Genomic DNA, 16,350 nt, shown 5'->3' on the forward strand with positions numbered 1-16,350 from the left:
TCCTCCTGCTGCCTTTTCTTATCATGCAAAGAAAAGAAATAATTCCGGGACTAAATCAAAAGGAAACGTTGGACCTAAGGCTAGAAGAAAAGGACGATGTTTCATTTGCAATAAAGCAGGTCAGTATGCAAGAGAATGCCCTGATAGAAAGGACTCTCACCGTGACGATGATCAAAATCTCTCTCATGGTAATCGAAGGAATGAAAAATTCAACAACAAAGGAAAAAGGAATGCGGGAAATCAAGGAAGAGGGCAACCATTCAAGAAGGCTAGAAATTCCAGGTATGAATCTAACACTGTTGACGATAAGCAGGCTGAATATTATCTACTAGCTGCTCTATCTACCTCCGCTCCTTCGGACTCAATGGGAATTTGGCTCATTGATAGTGGTGCCTCAAGACACTTCACTGGTTACAAAGAAGTACTCTATAATCTGGTAGAGAAAGAAACTAACCTGGAAATTGTCCTTGGAGATGACATGAAATACCCAGTGAAAGGTGTAGGCAATGTTTCTCTTAAACTGAATCAAGGTAATACGATTCACTTACAAGATGTATTATATGTACCTGATCTCAAAAAGAACCTGGTATCCATCTCAGCAATGGAAGACAAAGGCTATAAGGTAACCTTCAGCGATGGTAAGGTACGCATATGGAAAAATAATGTTAAAGATGCTTTCACTCTTGGGTTTCGAATTGATTCTTTATATCAAGTCGGTGGAAGTCCGCTAGGTGTCATGTCTTGTAACACAACGCTTCAGTCCGAACTTTGGCATCAAAGATTTGCCCACCTTCATTACAAAGCTCTACCCGATGTAAGACAGATGGTAACAGGGATGCCTGAATTCCAAGTAGAGAAAGAAGGTGTATGTCCGGGATGTGCCGAAGTAAAGCTCAAAAGGGGACCATTCCCTTCAAGTCAAAGCAAGACCTCCGATATATTACAACTAGTTCACTCAGACATATCAGGTATGATGCCTGTGAACTCCTTGGGAGGATACTCATATTATCTCACTTTTACAGATGACCATTCTCGAAAGACCTGGATATACTTCTTGAAAAAGAAGGATGAAGTGTTCCCTTGGTTCCGACACTTCAAAGCCCTAATCGAGAATCAAACCGAAAAGAAGATCAAGATCTTAAGAACCGACAATGGGACTGAATATGAATATAATGAGTTCCATGATTTTTGTAAAGAGGCTGGCATCAAGAGGGAGACTACTACACCATATACTCCTGAACAAAATGGTGTGGCAGAAAGGAAAAACCGCACAATTATGGAAGCTGTCCGGGCCATGCTACATGATCAAAGTCTTCCTAAGTTTCTATGGGCTGAAGCTGCAATCACCGCCATATATGTACAAAATTGATGCCCTCATCAAGCATTGGGTTCCAAGATTCCTGAAGAAAATTTCACTGCAAGGTGAACAATCTTCCGACTTTGAAGAGCTCTCAAGAAGCCGACACCAGGGAATCGAAAGAAAAGGATGATGAATCAATGCCTGATGTAGAAGAACCCATGGATCCGATTGATCCTCCTCCATATGAGCCTTCCTCTTCTAGGAAGAGGCCTTCATGGCTTAAGGGGTTACTTGATGATGCTGAAGGACATGCTGCACCCCGAGGAACCTTTCGTGAAAGTAAGAAACCTAATAGGTATCAAGGATACTTGACCATCATGAGCACGATCATACAAAATGAGCCTTTGTCATTCTCAGATGCCGTCAAGCATCAAGTATGGAAGGATGCTATGACCGAAGAATATGAGTCTATCATAAAGAATGATGTTTGGGAAGTAGTTCCCAGACCCCAGGACAAGACTGTTGTTACTTCCAAATGGCTTTACAAGATAAAACATGCAGCAGATGGAAGCACGGAAAAGTATAAGGCTTGTTTTGTTGCTCGAGGTTTCTCCCAAAAGGAAGGTATAGACTATGATGAGATATTTGCACCTGTTGCCAGATATACGGCCATCCACTTGATCATAGCCCTTGCCGCTTCACAAGGATGGAACCTACATCAGATGGATGTCAAGACTGCGTTCTTGCATGGCTCGATCAAAGAAGAGGTCTACGTGGAGCAACCTGAAGGATTTGAGATTTATGATCGAAAATCTCATGTATGCAGGTTGAAGAAAGCTCTCTATGGGCTGAAGCAAGCACCCCGAGCATGGTATGAGAGGATCGATAGCTACTTGATGAAGCTGGGATTCACTAGGAGTGAAGCCGATCCTAACCTTTACTTTAAGGTTGAAGATGACAAGCCTCTCATACTGGTGTTGTATGTGGATGACCTCTTTCTAACAGGTGCAAACCCTCTCATTCACAATTTGTAAGAGGGAGATGGCTTCTGAATTTGAAGTGAAGGACCAAGGACTTGAAGTGTGGCAGAAGCTAAGGGAAATTTTCCTATCTTAAGGAAAATATGTGGTACATATATTGGAAAGATTCGGTATGATGGACTGCAAGCTTGTGACTACCTCGAGGATCTTAACTTTTAGAAGTTATATGGTAGTGATGTCGGACTAGACTTGGGAAATGCCTCTAAGTTTCAAAAACTCATTCGCATTGATGTTCTTGGTGAACCTCCATCCGAACATATGTTTTGTAGTTAGCATTGTGAGCTCATATTTGGTTGAGCCTCACTGGATTGATGCCAGGAATCTTCTGAGATGTCTTCAGGACACAATCTCTCATGGATTAAGATACACTGCGAGAGATGTGAGACTACTTGGATATACTGATGTTGATTGGGCAGGCAGTGTGGTGGACCGTAAGAGCACTTCCGGGTACTGTTTCACCTTGGGATCTGCTTCGATATCCTGGATGAGATGGAAGCAGAAGTCGGTGGCTTTGAGCACCGCCGAAGCAGGATATATTGTTGCTAGCATAATCTCGTGTGAGGCAGTCTGGTTGCGAAAGCTCTTCAGTGAGCTGTTTGGATTTACATTGGATACCACTGTGATTCTCTGTAACAACCAGAGGTGGGATTCGATTATTGAGGAATCCCGTATTCGTCAATTGCTCTAGCAGATAGACATCATCTGGGATATGGTAAGTCGATGAGCAAGGAAGCTCCATCACATTAAGATGATGTACAGGTTGATACACCTTGTCAAAGCCCCGAGGAAAGATCTAATTTGTGATTTTCCCAAATGACTTGGAGTCGGCAAGAAACCCTTGTACAAGGGTCCTGCATGTTGCATACATTGAGCTCTGGGAGCTCTGAGGGCTTGTGGTTCTTACTAGAGCAACATATGACCACAGGGTGACTCACCCTCCCCTGGTGGTGCACACTGGAACAAGATGATTCACTCTCTTGTGGGACAAGATGATTTGCTCTCTTGTGGAACAGGATGATTCGCTCTCCTGTGTAGCAGGATGATTAGTTCTCCTGTGAGGCCTGGATTGATGTGTTCTCCATGGCAATTGTAGCAGGATTGATGTGTTCTCCTGTGAGGCTTGGATTGATGTGTTCTCCATGGCAATTGTAGCAGGATTGATGTGTTCTCCTGTGAGGACAGGATTGATTAGTTCTCCTGTCGAGGCATCCTACCCATGTAGTCTGGGACTCATGGGAAGTACCTCTCATCTGATCAATGAGCAGGGAAATGAAGTTAGGGACCATAGTAGTACCGATGGACGCATTGTTGTAACTACCGTACTCCCTACGCTAGGATGACCTCCATTGATCTGGGATCAATGATACTGGTCTGGGACCAGTGGTAGGAGTTGTACCATACTATGACGATGACTTCGGGTCAGTTGAGACTGGTCTGGGATCAGTGGTACATACTCTGAGACTGACTTTGAGTCAGTGGAGGATGATATTGGTCTGGGACCATTGGAGTTGTACTCACTATGACGCTGACTTTGGGTTGGTTGAGACTGGTCTGGGACCAGTGGTACATACTCTGAGACTGACTTTGAGTCAGTGTGATACATCCTCGATCATTTCTTCGTCTTCATAATTCAGACAAAAGCAGAGTAGAACAGAACAATGCAAGAGCAGAGCAGAACAGAGCAAAACAGTACAGATAAGTGTAGGGCAGAACATGACAAAGCAGTTTAGGCAGAATAGAGCAGAGCAGGGCAAGGGTCAGGCTGTACAGGGCAGTGCATTTGATGGATGAATAGTAACGACTGATAGACATATTGCAGATGAAGTTCTCCATGGTTGAGAGGGAGTGTTAAAATTGGCAACTAGGGCAAAACTTCATGTGGGTCATCTTATTCATGGCTGATAATATTTTTATTAGATTCCTCTAATCGAGAGGTGTAGGATTGATATAAAGATCATTCGATTCCGATAAGTATTCATGGAGATATGAATTTATTTTGATTATGGAATTATTATCAAGCCGACCTACAACTCATGTAAGCTCAGAAGCCCAACAGTCACATCTATTCACTCACCAACGTTGTGTATAAATATAAGAGGACTTTTCCTCATTTGGACTCACTCATCTCATCACATCTCTCTTTCTCTACTGCGTAGATATGAGTCTCTTCTCTACTGCGCTGAAATGGGTCTCTCTCTCTCACACATGTGAAGCCGGAAACTGCTAAAACTGAAGCTGCAATTGCAGAAGTAAAGATTGACTTGCGTGGCCTAGAAGATCTCCTCTTTGGAACTGCGCTGTAGGTTCATCTGAACCTCCTTTGAAAGCCGCAACTTTTGGTGGTGGAATGAAGTCAATCCGACGAACGGTTTGCAAGATATCGACTGCCCTAGTTTGAAGCCGGAAATTGCTGAAACTGAAGCTGCAATTGCAGAAGTAAAGATTGACTTGCGTGGCCTAGAAGATCTCCTCTTTGGAACTGCCCTGTAGGTTCATCTGAACCTCCTTTGAAAGCCGCAACTTTTGGTGGTGGAATGAAGTCAATCCGACGAATGGTTTGCAAGATATCGACTGCCCTAGTTTGAAGTCGGAAACTGCTGAAACTGAAGCTGCAACTGCAGAAGTAAAGATTGACTTGCGTGGCCTAGAAGATCTCCTCATCTGAACTGCGCTGTAGGTTCATCTGAACCTCCTCTGGAAGTTGAAACTTTTGGTGGTGGAATGAAGTCAATCCGACTGTCGGTTTGTGACATATGGTCTGCCCTAGTTTGATAATGAAGCCGCTAATGCTGATGCTACTGATCTAGGGTTTGCTACTGCTGATATGAATCAGATTTATTGTACTATTTCTCTCTGCTGAATTATTGAAGATAAAAGAAGATTTGATCAAAGGGTTTCCCCACACATTGTGGGGTTTGTCCCTGGCTAGCCGCCACATCTTGTGTCTCTTGTCTTGGCTTGTTTTCTGTCGATCGTTTAATGTTCTATCTGCACTTTACTTTATGTACATGTGATTGCTAATCGGTGGAATATAATAAGAAAAAGAAGTAAACTGTTATAAGCATAGAACATACCATAACTTAACACATTACAACGTGGAACCAAATGTTGTAGGAATAGGGACCGTTTCACAATGAAAAGGAACAGGCAGCCTTTCTTCAGACAAATTCCCGAAAACGGAACAAAATTCCAATACACAGAGATAGCGCGAAAATACATTGAAAATCCGCATAACCCGGATTTCAAACTATATGAAATCACATTCATAAACTCATCGGGTCCCTGCCTTGATCACTAATTGCAATCGCACGTCGCATATGTCGATGACTCTTTATATGGTTGCGATCCCAATTGCCGATATCAACGTATCACGTATCGCAATCGTAACGGCCCGGGGGTTTATACCACTTTCCAATGGACTGCGCTGATCCAATATATATCGCTGATGCCGATCCGCCGATCTGATCATCGCAATCCCAAGTCAGCCATCGCAATCGCTAATCGGCTCATCGCTTTAATCGCAATCGGCTCTGCCCGGGGTTCCGATATCGCTTGTAGGCCTTCCTTCGATGCGATATATCGGAGATCGCTAATCGGGGGTCCTTAAGGTTTTTGGTCTAAGTCCTCCCTTGGAACCTTTCTGATGCAACATTTCCTTAAGGAACACATATTCTCCATTAAGTCCCATTTATAAGAAATTGCCTCATTTTCAAAGGACAATGGGCAAATTTCTTTTTACAATAACTTCTTCATCCGAAGTCTGTTTTCGCCCATTCAAATTGCGTTAGGTTTAGAATGAAGAGATCTATGTAATGAGACTGTTTCCAAGAGCATCCTTTGACTTTTATTTTCCTCTGTAAGAAAGATTTTTAGACTTAGAAGTCTATTCTAGATCCATTTTGGATCACGCCTTCCCACTAAAAAGCTTTTGGACTCCAAAAGACTGATATTCTGATTTGAACAGGAAATGAAAGTACCTCACTTTCTTCTTTCAGCCTCCATGCACTTGCCTTGCATAGTGCCTCTGAACCAAAACCTTTAAACACTTTCCTTCTTGGATGTGCTTGTCCTCCGGTTAAGAACTGTCTTCCTCCTTGTCTTCATGCATAACTCCTGCTGAGAAAGTTACAGTAGGTAGTTTGAACTTCTCTTCCTGGATCATTGATCCAAGTTGGCTCAAACAAATGTGAAGTTACATTTTCTTCACAAAAATTTACATTTGTATCTGTTTGACATATTGTCAACAACAACAGAATTACAAACAACAACTAGATGGCCTAAACTCTTGTTTCATCAAAAGAAACAGATTTCACATTTTGTGAACACCTCCATGCCTTTACATCTGCGTACAAATGATTGACTAGATAACAAGCCAACAAAACATGCCTTTAAGACAATTGACCCTTCCAGTCAAGCATGTAGAAAAAGAACTTTAGGATTTTTTTCCAAAGATGAAACACTTCATCATTATCTCCATCTTGGAGACCAAATCAACTTTTTCCAAGTCAACATTACATTACACGCATGTTTACAACAAAGTAATCAACCCTTCAAGTTAATCACACATACATGTTCAAATACAATGAAATCATCAACATCCTTGTGTTCATGCATATCATGCTTATGCATGCATTTTACTTTTCAACTTTCGCTTAAGTACACTGTACTTTCGAAGCTGAAATGAATATAATGTTGCAGCAATAAAGTGAGTCTCCTACTCAACTTTTCCATTCACCTTCTTGGTAAAACCTTGCAACTTGCATTCCATTAACAAAGAAATGCATTCTATTGATTTGATGCATTTTCAAAAAGACATGCAATCTTAATTGGATAAGAACTCTAACCATTTCTTACCAATCCATTTCAAAGGTCCTTCAACATCAACATGTGAATCATTCTGAAACACATCATTCATGGAATCTTTCTTTCCATTTTTGCCATTCTCTCTTTCCACCCTCTTCAAGTTTTGTGGAAGCATTATTGGATTCAGAGTCCAACATTTTGCAGCAATATGTCCTTGCTTATGGCAGTGAGTGCAACACATGTGCATCCTCTTGACAGCATGATTTGCCTTGTCCAATGGTCTTTTGGCTCTTTGCTTTTTTCCTTCGAAAGTTTCCTGTATGTGGCCATTCTCTTCCAACATCTAGAAACATTATGGTTGTTCAAACCACAAAAGGAACATGCAATTCTTTTCCCATACTTATATGGAAATTTACCACGCTGAACATAATCAAAAGGAATATGATTAGAACCAGATTTATATCTTTCTTTTTCACCTTTATTACCTTCATGAGGAGGTGAATCAAATGGAGAAGTGGCTCCCTTTGGAACACCATCAGTCTCTTCAAGGCTTTCAGAGTTTCCACAACTCTCTGGTTCAAGTGTATGCTTATGAACACCTTTGTCCTGCAAGGTATGTTTCAAACTATTGTGTTCCCCAAGAATACAATCTTTACACTTCTGAGGTAGAAGACCTGAAATGAAACTCCTTTTTGGAACTGTTTCAATTGTCTTCATGGCAGCTTTGGAACTTTCTCCATAAGCTTGTCCATAGCCAAGACCCAAATACTTACGCCTTTCTTCAACTATTATTGGCTCAACAATACCCTATGCATGTTTGCCCAAGCCTTTTCCTTCATAGCCCATTTTGGACATTGACTTGGAACCTATGCCTCTGGTATGTTTTTCAAAAGAACCAACATAAACATTCTTAGAAGAATTTGAAGACAAACAAGAAGTGTTTACCTCTTCTTCAAGCTGATACTTGACTAAGGCTTCTTTGGCAACAAGGAGCTGCGTCTCCAACTCATGCATCATTTTTAGGTTCATATTTGCAATATGAAGTTGCCTCTCCATTTCTTGCAATTTGTTAGAAAGCATTTGCTTCTCTTTTTTCATGGAATTCAACTGCTCTCGACGTATGATGCTCTTCCTTCCATCCTCATACATTTCTCTCACCATATCCATCATGATGAACAAGTCTTGCTTCATGTCTTCATCAAAGAATCTTGTGAAGAAAGAAGAATTTGAGGACTCACTTGTAAAAGTAGTCATTATCAGAATGAACAAAAGAAATTCAAACAAGATTAACAAAGAGTTTATTCAAACAACCTTTTGCAACAAACATCTTGTGCTTCAAGGATTGCTTTGAGGTCCTTTGGGATAAGAAAAATGCCTTCAGCCCTTCTTCCTTCTTGTCCTCTCCTGGACTTGGCTATCAATAGCTTTTCCTTCACCTCTGCAAACTCAAACAACAGTGAGTTTACAAACAATCAAACAATCAATCCTTGACTGTTTAAACACCTTTCAAGTCAACCAAGCATATAGATTGCTCTGTCAATCAAACATTCTGATCTGATACCACTTGCATCATGATACAACCTGCTTCATGATACCACCTGCTCTGGTATAACTTACTCTGGTATAACCAGCTCTTATACCACCTGATCTGAAATGGGGCACTAAAGGCTTCTTGTCAACTTACAAGAACCTCTCCCACTCCAAAACTTATATATTCCCAAGATCTATGCTTATGATTGACAATTTGCGGAATTAGAAGTGCTTGAAATAGGTGTATGCTTTTCTTTGCCTTTAACTGTTCAGTGATTATGTTCATTTGCTTAAACTGATATGAAATGCATATAACAGTAAATAAAGCAGCAAATAAGCAAACCACAGGAGACAACAATATAATATGGAGTTTACCCTGATATCTTGGGCTACGTCTCCTTGAGCACTAATCAACTTGACTAGGCTCTTTGGGATTATGGTAAATCTTCTTTTACAAGTCCCACACTTAACTCCATGGTTTACAACTGTACCTATGGGCTTAGAATACTATCGTACCCCTCGCTGTCCTTACTCTGCAGATAGATCTAGGCTTCTTTGGCCTAGACTCCTTCAATCAGTGCTCTGAGCTATCTTGAGCTCTAGCTTGCACCAACTCCCTCAAAATTCTTTTACTGTCTCTGGAATTCCTTCTTCTGTCTTCAACACACTTTGGACATCAGCAATAGCTTGATCATTTGATCTCTTTGCTATTCTAAAACTTCATTACCGCTCCATGGCTCTTAGAAGTCTTTAGGATTTTCTGAACTCCATCTCAATGGATTCAACGGTCTCCTACAATCACCTCGACTATTGAAACCTTGAGAATGAACGCTGGCTCTATTCTCTGCAACTGCCTCCAACCTTTGGCGGCCTCTGCTTCTGCTCTCGGCTCTGGCTCTTGGCTTTGGCTCTTGGCTTTGGTTCTCATGAGCTTCTGGGTTTGCTCGACCTCCAAGCTACTCTCCGTCAATTGAGCTCTCTAGTTTCGTTCGACCTCCAAGCGACTCCTAGCTCCCTCTGCTAATTGTGCTCTCTGGCTTTTGTGAGGCATCCTTCCAGCTCTGCGACTTCCTGTTCGTTTCTCTGTGTGTAATCATTCCTCTGCCTCTGCGTTTCTTCGACTGGCCCTCTAGCTCTGTGGCTCTGTGGCTCTGCGACTGGCCATCTGGCTCGCTGGCTCTATGGCTCTGCGTATTACATAACGCATCATTGTTACAGAAACGCCCCATTACAATGTGGAATTAAATGATGGAGGCATAGGGACCGTTTCACAATGAAAAGGAACAGGCGACCTTTCTTCGGACAAATTCCCGAAAACGGAACAAAATTCCAATACACAGAGAGCGCGAAAATACATTGAAAATCCGCATAACTCGGATTTCAAATTATATGAAATCACATTCATAAACTCATCGGATCCGTGCCTTGATCGCTAATCGCAATTGCACGTCGCATATGTCAACGACCCTTTATATGGTTGCGATCCCGATCGCCGATATCGGCGTATCGCATATCACAATCGTAATGGCCCGGGGTCTATTTTACTTTCCAGTGGACTGTGCTGATCCGATATATATTGCCGATGCCGATCCGCCAATCCGATCATCGCAATCGCAAGTCACCCATCGCAATCGTTGATCGGCTCATCGCTTTAATCGCAATCGGCTCTGCCCGAGGTTCTGATATCGCATGCAGGCCTTCCTCCGATGCGATATATTGGAGATCACTAATCGAGGGTCCTTAAGGCCTTTGGTCTAAGTCCTCCCTTGGAACCTTTCCGATGCGACATTTCTTTAAGGAACACATATTCTCCATTAAGTCCCATTTATAAGAAATTGCTTCATTTTCAAAGGATAATGGGCAAATTTCTTTTTACAATAACTTCTTCATCCGAACTCTGTTTTTGTCCATTCAAATTGCATTAAATTCAGAATGAAGAGATCTATGTAATGAGACTATTTCCAAGAGTATCCTCTGACTTTCATTTTCTTCTGTGAGAAAGATTTTTAGACTTAAAATCTATTCTAGATCCATTTTGGATCAGATATTTAATGCATCCATTAAGAGGTATTGTTTAGCTTCTACTGTAGTTGTTGGTGCATTCATTCAAATTTGGTTTTATCTTCTAATGCACATATACTCATTCATTAGGATGCAAGTTTAATATTTTATCTTTATTTTATTTCAAATAAATCCCTTGTGGAGCATTTCAACTTTTTTGTTAATATCTGGTGTTTTTTTCCTATGATTGCATTGCACCGAGGGCATGAAACTATTGCTTTCTTCTCTTTGAAAAAACTTTCATATGGAGTCGATCATGGTGATTTTAAGATAGTTGTCTTATTGTTTGATTTAAGATTTTATTTCTATGCTCAAAAAGCTTGGAGAGAAGCCTCCCAAGCTCACTATAATTTTGACATCGTAAAAGGCTATGAAGTGGTTTTCATCCTCAATGTTCCTATTCTCATAGAGATGGCAGATCCTTCCATCCATGGTGTTTTAGGAACTACCCAACGACCTGTTTCACTAAGGAGCTCATGAAAGTTCGTTCTAATCTTCGCTATATTAATTTTCTTATTTGAGCTAGCTAAAACAGAGATATTTTTTATCTTCTAGGGTGGGGTTGATGACCTTATTATAATAACTTAATTTTCTTTTAGCTGCTAAATCTTTCTCACACCACATTTTTTCTTTGAACTTAGAAGTAACAATATTTTTAATGTTATTAATGTTTTGCGATGCATCATTCTCATTGATCTCCCAATGGTTTAAATATGCCCTTGTGTCTTTATACCACCCTTGTTTGAGCCTTAGTTGGTTTTGGCTGGAATTTTAAGCTAGCTTAGGAAGTCTATGATCTCCTATGTTATTGAGCTTGTGCTTGTACAACTGAAGCCTAGTTATAGCTAGGCTCTCGATAAGGCAAAGACCTGCTTCTATAAGGAGAATAGGGTAGGGTGTATTGCTTTTAATTTTTAGGTTATACGTTATAAAGCACTTCTGGATTTGCTCAATCTTTCTCCAGGATTCTCTAGAGATGCTGCAACCCCAAACCTCACATCCATATAAGATAACAGGAGTGACTAAAGTTTCAAAGAGGAACTTCTTTTATCCCACATTACGAGGTTTGCCGTTTTACAATTATTCTCAAGACCAAAGTAAGCTTTCCACCCCCCATTAATCCTTTTCTCAATGCTATAGTTCCAGTTGAGCTTGTGATGAATATCAATTCCTAGGTACTTGTAAGAATACACTTCCTCCAAGTTATTATTGTCATACATAAAATTAGCGTGGGTGTCCTTCTTGGATTTGATAATCATAACTTTTGTTTTGTCAGTGTTAACAGTCATACCCATGGTAGAGCAGAAATCCTTAAGAAACCTAAGTTGCTTATCAAGATCAGATGGACACCTTGCGATGAGAACAATATCGTTAACATAGAGAAGAAGGATGACGACTATCCCAACTAAGATCGTGCCAACACATCCTGCTTCCTTTAAATAACCTTCGAGCTTGTCAATGTAAATTCCAAATAGGGTAGGGGAGAGAGGGCAACCTTGTTTAACTCCGATATTACACTTAATATATTTCGACCACCCCTCATTGCTCTTTAACTTGGCAATTACATTCTCGTATAACCTAATAGCGGCAACTCTCAATTCGTAATGAACCTTTAGCTCTTCTAATCTATTCCAAAAGTTGTTTCTAGGAACCATATCGAAAGCCTTCTAAAGTCCACAAGGAAACAAAAGAGATTGGATTTATCATTACGACATTCCTCCACAATGATCCTAAGCGTAACGAGGTGGTCTGTTGTTGAGTGATGCCTTCTAAAACCCGCTTGGCCTTTAGCCCGCTTACCTTCACTTTCAAGCCATATGCTCAACTTATTTTCCAAAATACTACCATATAACTTAGCTAAGAGAGGGTTGATCATAATTGTCCGATAATTAGAGGGGTTATTTGTATCCCCATTTTTAAAAATAGGGATAATGAGGCTCTCAGTCCATAGCTTAGGGAACCCTTGCTTGACTGCTTGATTAAAAAGCTTGTGGATGTGGGGGATGAGGACAGGGCCTCCAATTTTTAAGATTTCCGCCTGGTAACCTTCAATGTCCTTAGCTTTCCCATTAGCTAGGCGTTTAACCCCAAAATCAATGTCTTCTAGAGAGAAAACTTCTTTCGTTGTGGGCAGGGTTTCAAAGTTATCCATGACATTTGGAGATTCATAGAGCTTTTTAAGATAGGAATTCCAATTGTGTAAAGCAATTTTATTATTATCTTTAGTTTTCCTAGTCAGAATCTACCTCCAAAATTTCTTAGGAGCTACCTTAGAGAGGTGTAAGAGATTCTCTTGTCTTTTACGAATGTACTGCCTCTTTTTTCTTTTAGTTAGGGCTTTGTATATTTTTATCTTGTCCATTTTAAGAGATTCATCAACAACTTCCTTAATAGCTCTCCTCGCATTTTTACAATCTTTGTCATACCATGGGTTGGTTTTGCTATTTATTTTATTATTTGAAACTTCAATTGAGAACTTGTTAATAGAATATGAGAGGGTTGTAGTAAAATTATGGTAGAGGTCTTCTATGTTGTCTATACTAGATAAAGGAAGCAAATTAGTTTTTAACTCTTTTAGAAAGAGATCGTTTTTATTTCTATAAAACATTAAGTTCTGTTGGCTACAAGTTTTATTTTCTATGGGATCTCTATGCATGACAAAGTTGAGAGTTATAAGTAAAGGCCTATGATCAGAGTCAGGCTTGTGGTCGTTTAAGATGTCAAGATTTATTATTTTGTTGTATAAAGGGAGATCGGAAATAACATAGTCTACCACGCTGCTACCAAGCCCATGGATGCAGGTCATTTGGCTAAAATTGGGCCACTTCTTTAGACCGTTGCAAATTATGAGATCCTGAGCACTATAGAGCTTGACTAGCTCCGACCCAAACAAATTCTCCTTGAGGTCTTCAGAGCTCCTTTTGTACCTACTAGCCAGAGTAGGGTCTTCGTCCAACCAAAGAGGATTAGGGTTGGAATGATTGCTTAGAATAAAAGCTACGTACTGAACATATTTAAATGACATTAGGTTGTGCAACAAATTTTCCAGGCATAACTTTGTGACATGCTCCAAGCAGGTTTGTGTAAATTTATATGAAGAGCCATTAATTTTGTCAAATATACGGAGAGAAAAATGCACGGTGGGAAACTTGCATGTTGTGGATTTTGGGACATCTTGCCAATTGCACGAGGCAGGTATATGTATTGGAAAAATCGCGCACTGTGACAGGGTGCCATATTTGGAGCTTGACCTTATAAAATTATGATTGCTCCTAGGATAGAGAGGGGAGATGCCAATGTGACACATTGAGGCTCTTGTTCCTTCTTGTGGTGATTTTACTAGAACATGACAAGAAGGTTAGCTTGTAAGGAACTGAAAACTGCGGTTACTCCCATTTAAATCTTTGGAGCCATTTTATCAAGTCATATTAGCAAATAAAATTCTTGTCTCGCTATTCTGAAAGATAGTTATTAATAGCCAAGTCAACCATATTTAATCACAGCGTTTCTAACCTTGTACCGAGATTGATCTAATCACAATATTTCTAGCATTATAGAAAATGTGGCAAAGAAAACACTTTAGAGTAGGCTGCATAATGGTTACACTCAAGTTCTAATGTTTACAATAATGCAGGGCAGCAAATGATGTCCTTTGAAGTAAGATGGTAATGTGTCAAATAATGGAGTACTTGAACTTTTGTTTGCTTGATGAGGCTAGCACAATGTGAGGAAGCATCTACAGAAGTAGCTCCCCATCTACAGAAGTAGCTCCCATGGAAGCAGCTCCTTTGTTCTCCAGATAAACTCTCAATTATACAAGGCTACACCCCCACATATGCACTAGAGCACGTTACCTATGTACACATCACACTCCATTAGCGCACAGTTGCTTATCTCACACTCAATAGTCTCCTTCACCTCTATTATATATTAGAGAGTGAAGGGAAAACAAATCCCATAGTACAAGTGGGATAAAATCATTTTACAATATGGTGAGCTGTTGAAAAATAAATTGTTCAAAAGACCACTAGGCAATCATTAATACATTCACATTCTAGCAATAATTAGGAATTTATCCACATGCCAAATGAATATAAAGATATAATTTGAAGGGGAACCTTAATGCTTAGTGTCCCTTGTTGGTTTTGTAATAATGCGGCTTGTTTTAATCAATTTTGCCAACGGCACCAGGATAAAATCGGCAAGGGTTCGGAAAACCAAAAAATCGTAAAAATCAGGAAAATATCAGTAAAAGTCGGCAAACATCAGCGAGGCCAAAAAATCGTGATTTTGAGATAAAATCAGGATGTTATCGAGATGTTCGCAACACTGATTTTAACTTCTCATACCAAAATATTCTAAAATATGAAGATACGGATAACCTTAAATATAAAGCCTTTGGAGAAGTTAATTATATTTATGAATCTTTTAATCATTGCATGTGCTTTTTGAATGGCAGTTTCAAATTCACGGCATCATTCTCTAAGCAGAACTCTGGAAACGAAGATACTTCATCCGCGGGTTGATGCGTTTGAGAGGAATTCAAATAAGGTAAAACTCATTGTGAATTGTTTTGTTTTCTTTCCACGTCTGTTTGTTTATATGTTGGTATATTCTGAATCTCGCTGCATCGTCGTTGTGCAGATGAATTGATGGCAAGTCAAAGCTCCACATTCTACTGTCTGAAAACTTACTGGAATTGAGAAGCATTGGGAAACAAGAATTCACCTTTCTCTTGGCGGAAGATCACTTTTGACTTAGGTTCACACAACCCTTCATAGGCCTTTCTAACCATGTCGAGGCTACTTTTTATTATGTACAAACTACAAATAATGAACCTAGATTAACCTTTTAGAGGCCCAAAACATATTTCTGGTTTGCAAAAGAAAATTGGTTGGCCTTTCTAACCATGTCGAGGCTACTTTTTATTATGTACAAACTACAAATAATGAACCTGATTTCAGATTAACCTTTTAGAGGCCCAAAACATATTTCTGGTTTGCAAAAGAAAATTGGTTGGTTGGGGTTGCATCTTCCTCCTTGTTGCAAAACACATAAAATGACTAAATTTTCTCGCAGAGTTATGTAAGGAGTTGTGTTTATGGAAGATGGAAGACAATACTGGTACCATCTAAGAATATTGATGTTGAGTTGCACATGTGAATTAAATTACTTTTACATCTTAGGTGGAAGATCTGCTAAACTTTTCGTTTTCCCGTCTATGCAGTATTAATAAAATAAAATGGAAAAGAAATTGACCTCTGCTGTCTAATGTTGAAAAAATAAAAGAATCCATGAATTTCTTTCAAACTAACACAGATCTATTTTAATTCTGGATCTTTTGAGCAACGGAGGTTTACACCTAGTTGTTTTGGTACTATCAGTGTTCAATAAATCTGGGGTTAAGATGGATCTATATTGTATTACATTATTTACCAGTTTAATGATTAAATGACCTGTTACTCCATTGAATAATGACCTGTTACTCCATTGAATAATGGAATGCATCTTGTTCTTGCATGACCTTCAGCAGGTTGTGTATCACTTGATTTAGACCATAAAATGACATGACATATATTTTTGATGGAAAATAAATTTTTGTTTGTTTGGTGCGAT

At 39.7% G+C, this 16,350-nt stretch overlaps 1 protein-coding gene across 2 annotated transcripts in view; it reads left to right on the forward strand.

Moving 5' to 3' along the window:
* Positions 1-15,914, forward strand: part of LOC149203299 (uncharacterized) — a 127,751-nt gene extending 111,837 nt beyond the window's left edge. For both annotated transcript variants that reach the window (XM_089403382.1, XM_089403381.1), the window contains 2 exons: positions 15,194-15,285; positions 15,379-15,914. In XM_089403382.1, the coding sequence (XP_089259508.1) occupies positions 15,194-15,260 (67 nt within the window). In that variant the 3' untranslated portion in view covers positions 15,261-15,285; positions 15,379-15,914. The remainder of the gene's footprint in view (positions 1-15,193; positions 15,286-15,378) is intronic.
* Positions 15,915-16,350: the final 436 nt, after the last annotated feature.

The sequence above is a fragment of the Pinus tabuliformis genome, chromosome 2_1 (assembly GCF_031772625.1).
Source record: "Pinus tabuliformis cultivar Carrire ecotype Pingquan chromosome 2_1, CPIR1, whole genome shotgun sequence".
Taxonomy (NCBI): Eukaryota; Viridiplantae; Streptophyta; class Pinopsida; order Pinales; family Pinaceae; genus Pinus; species Pinus tabuliformis.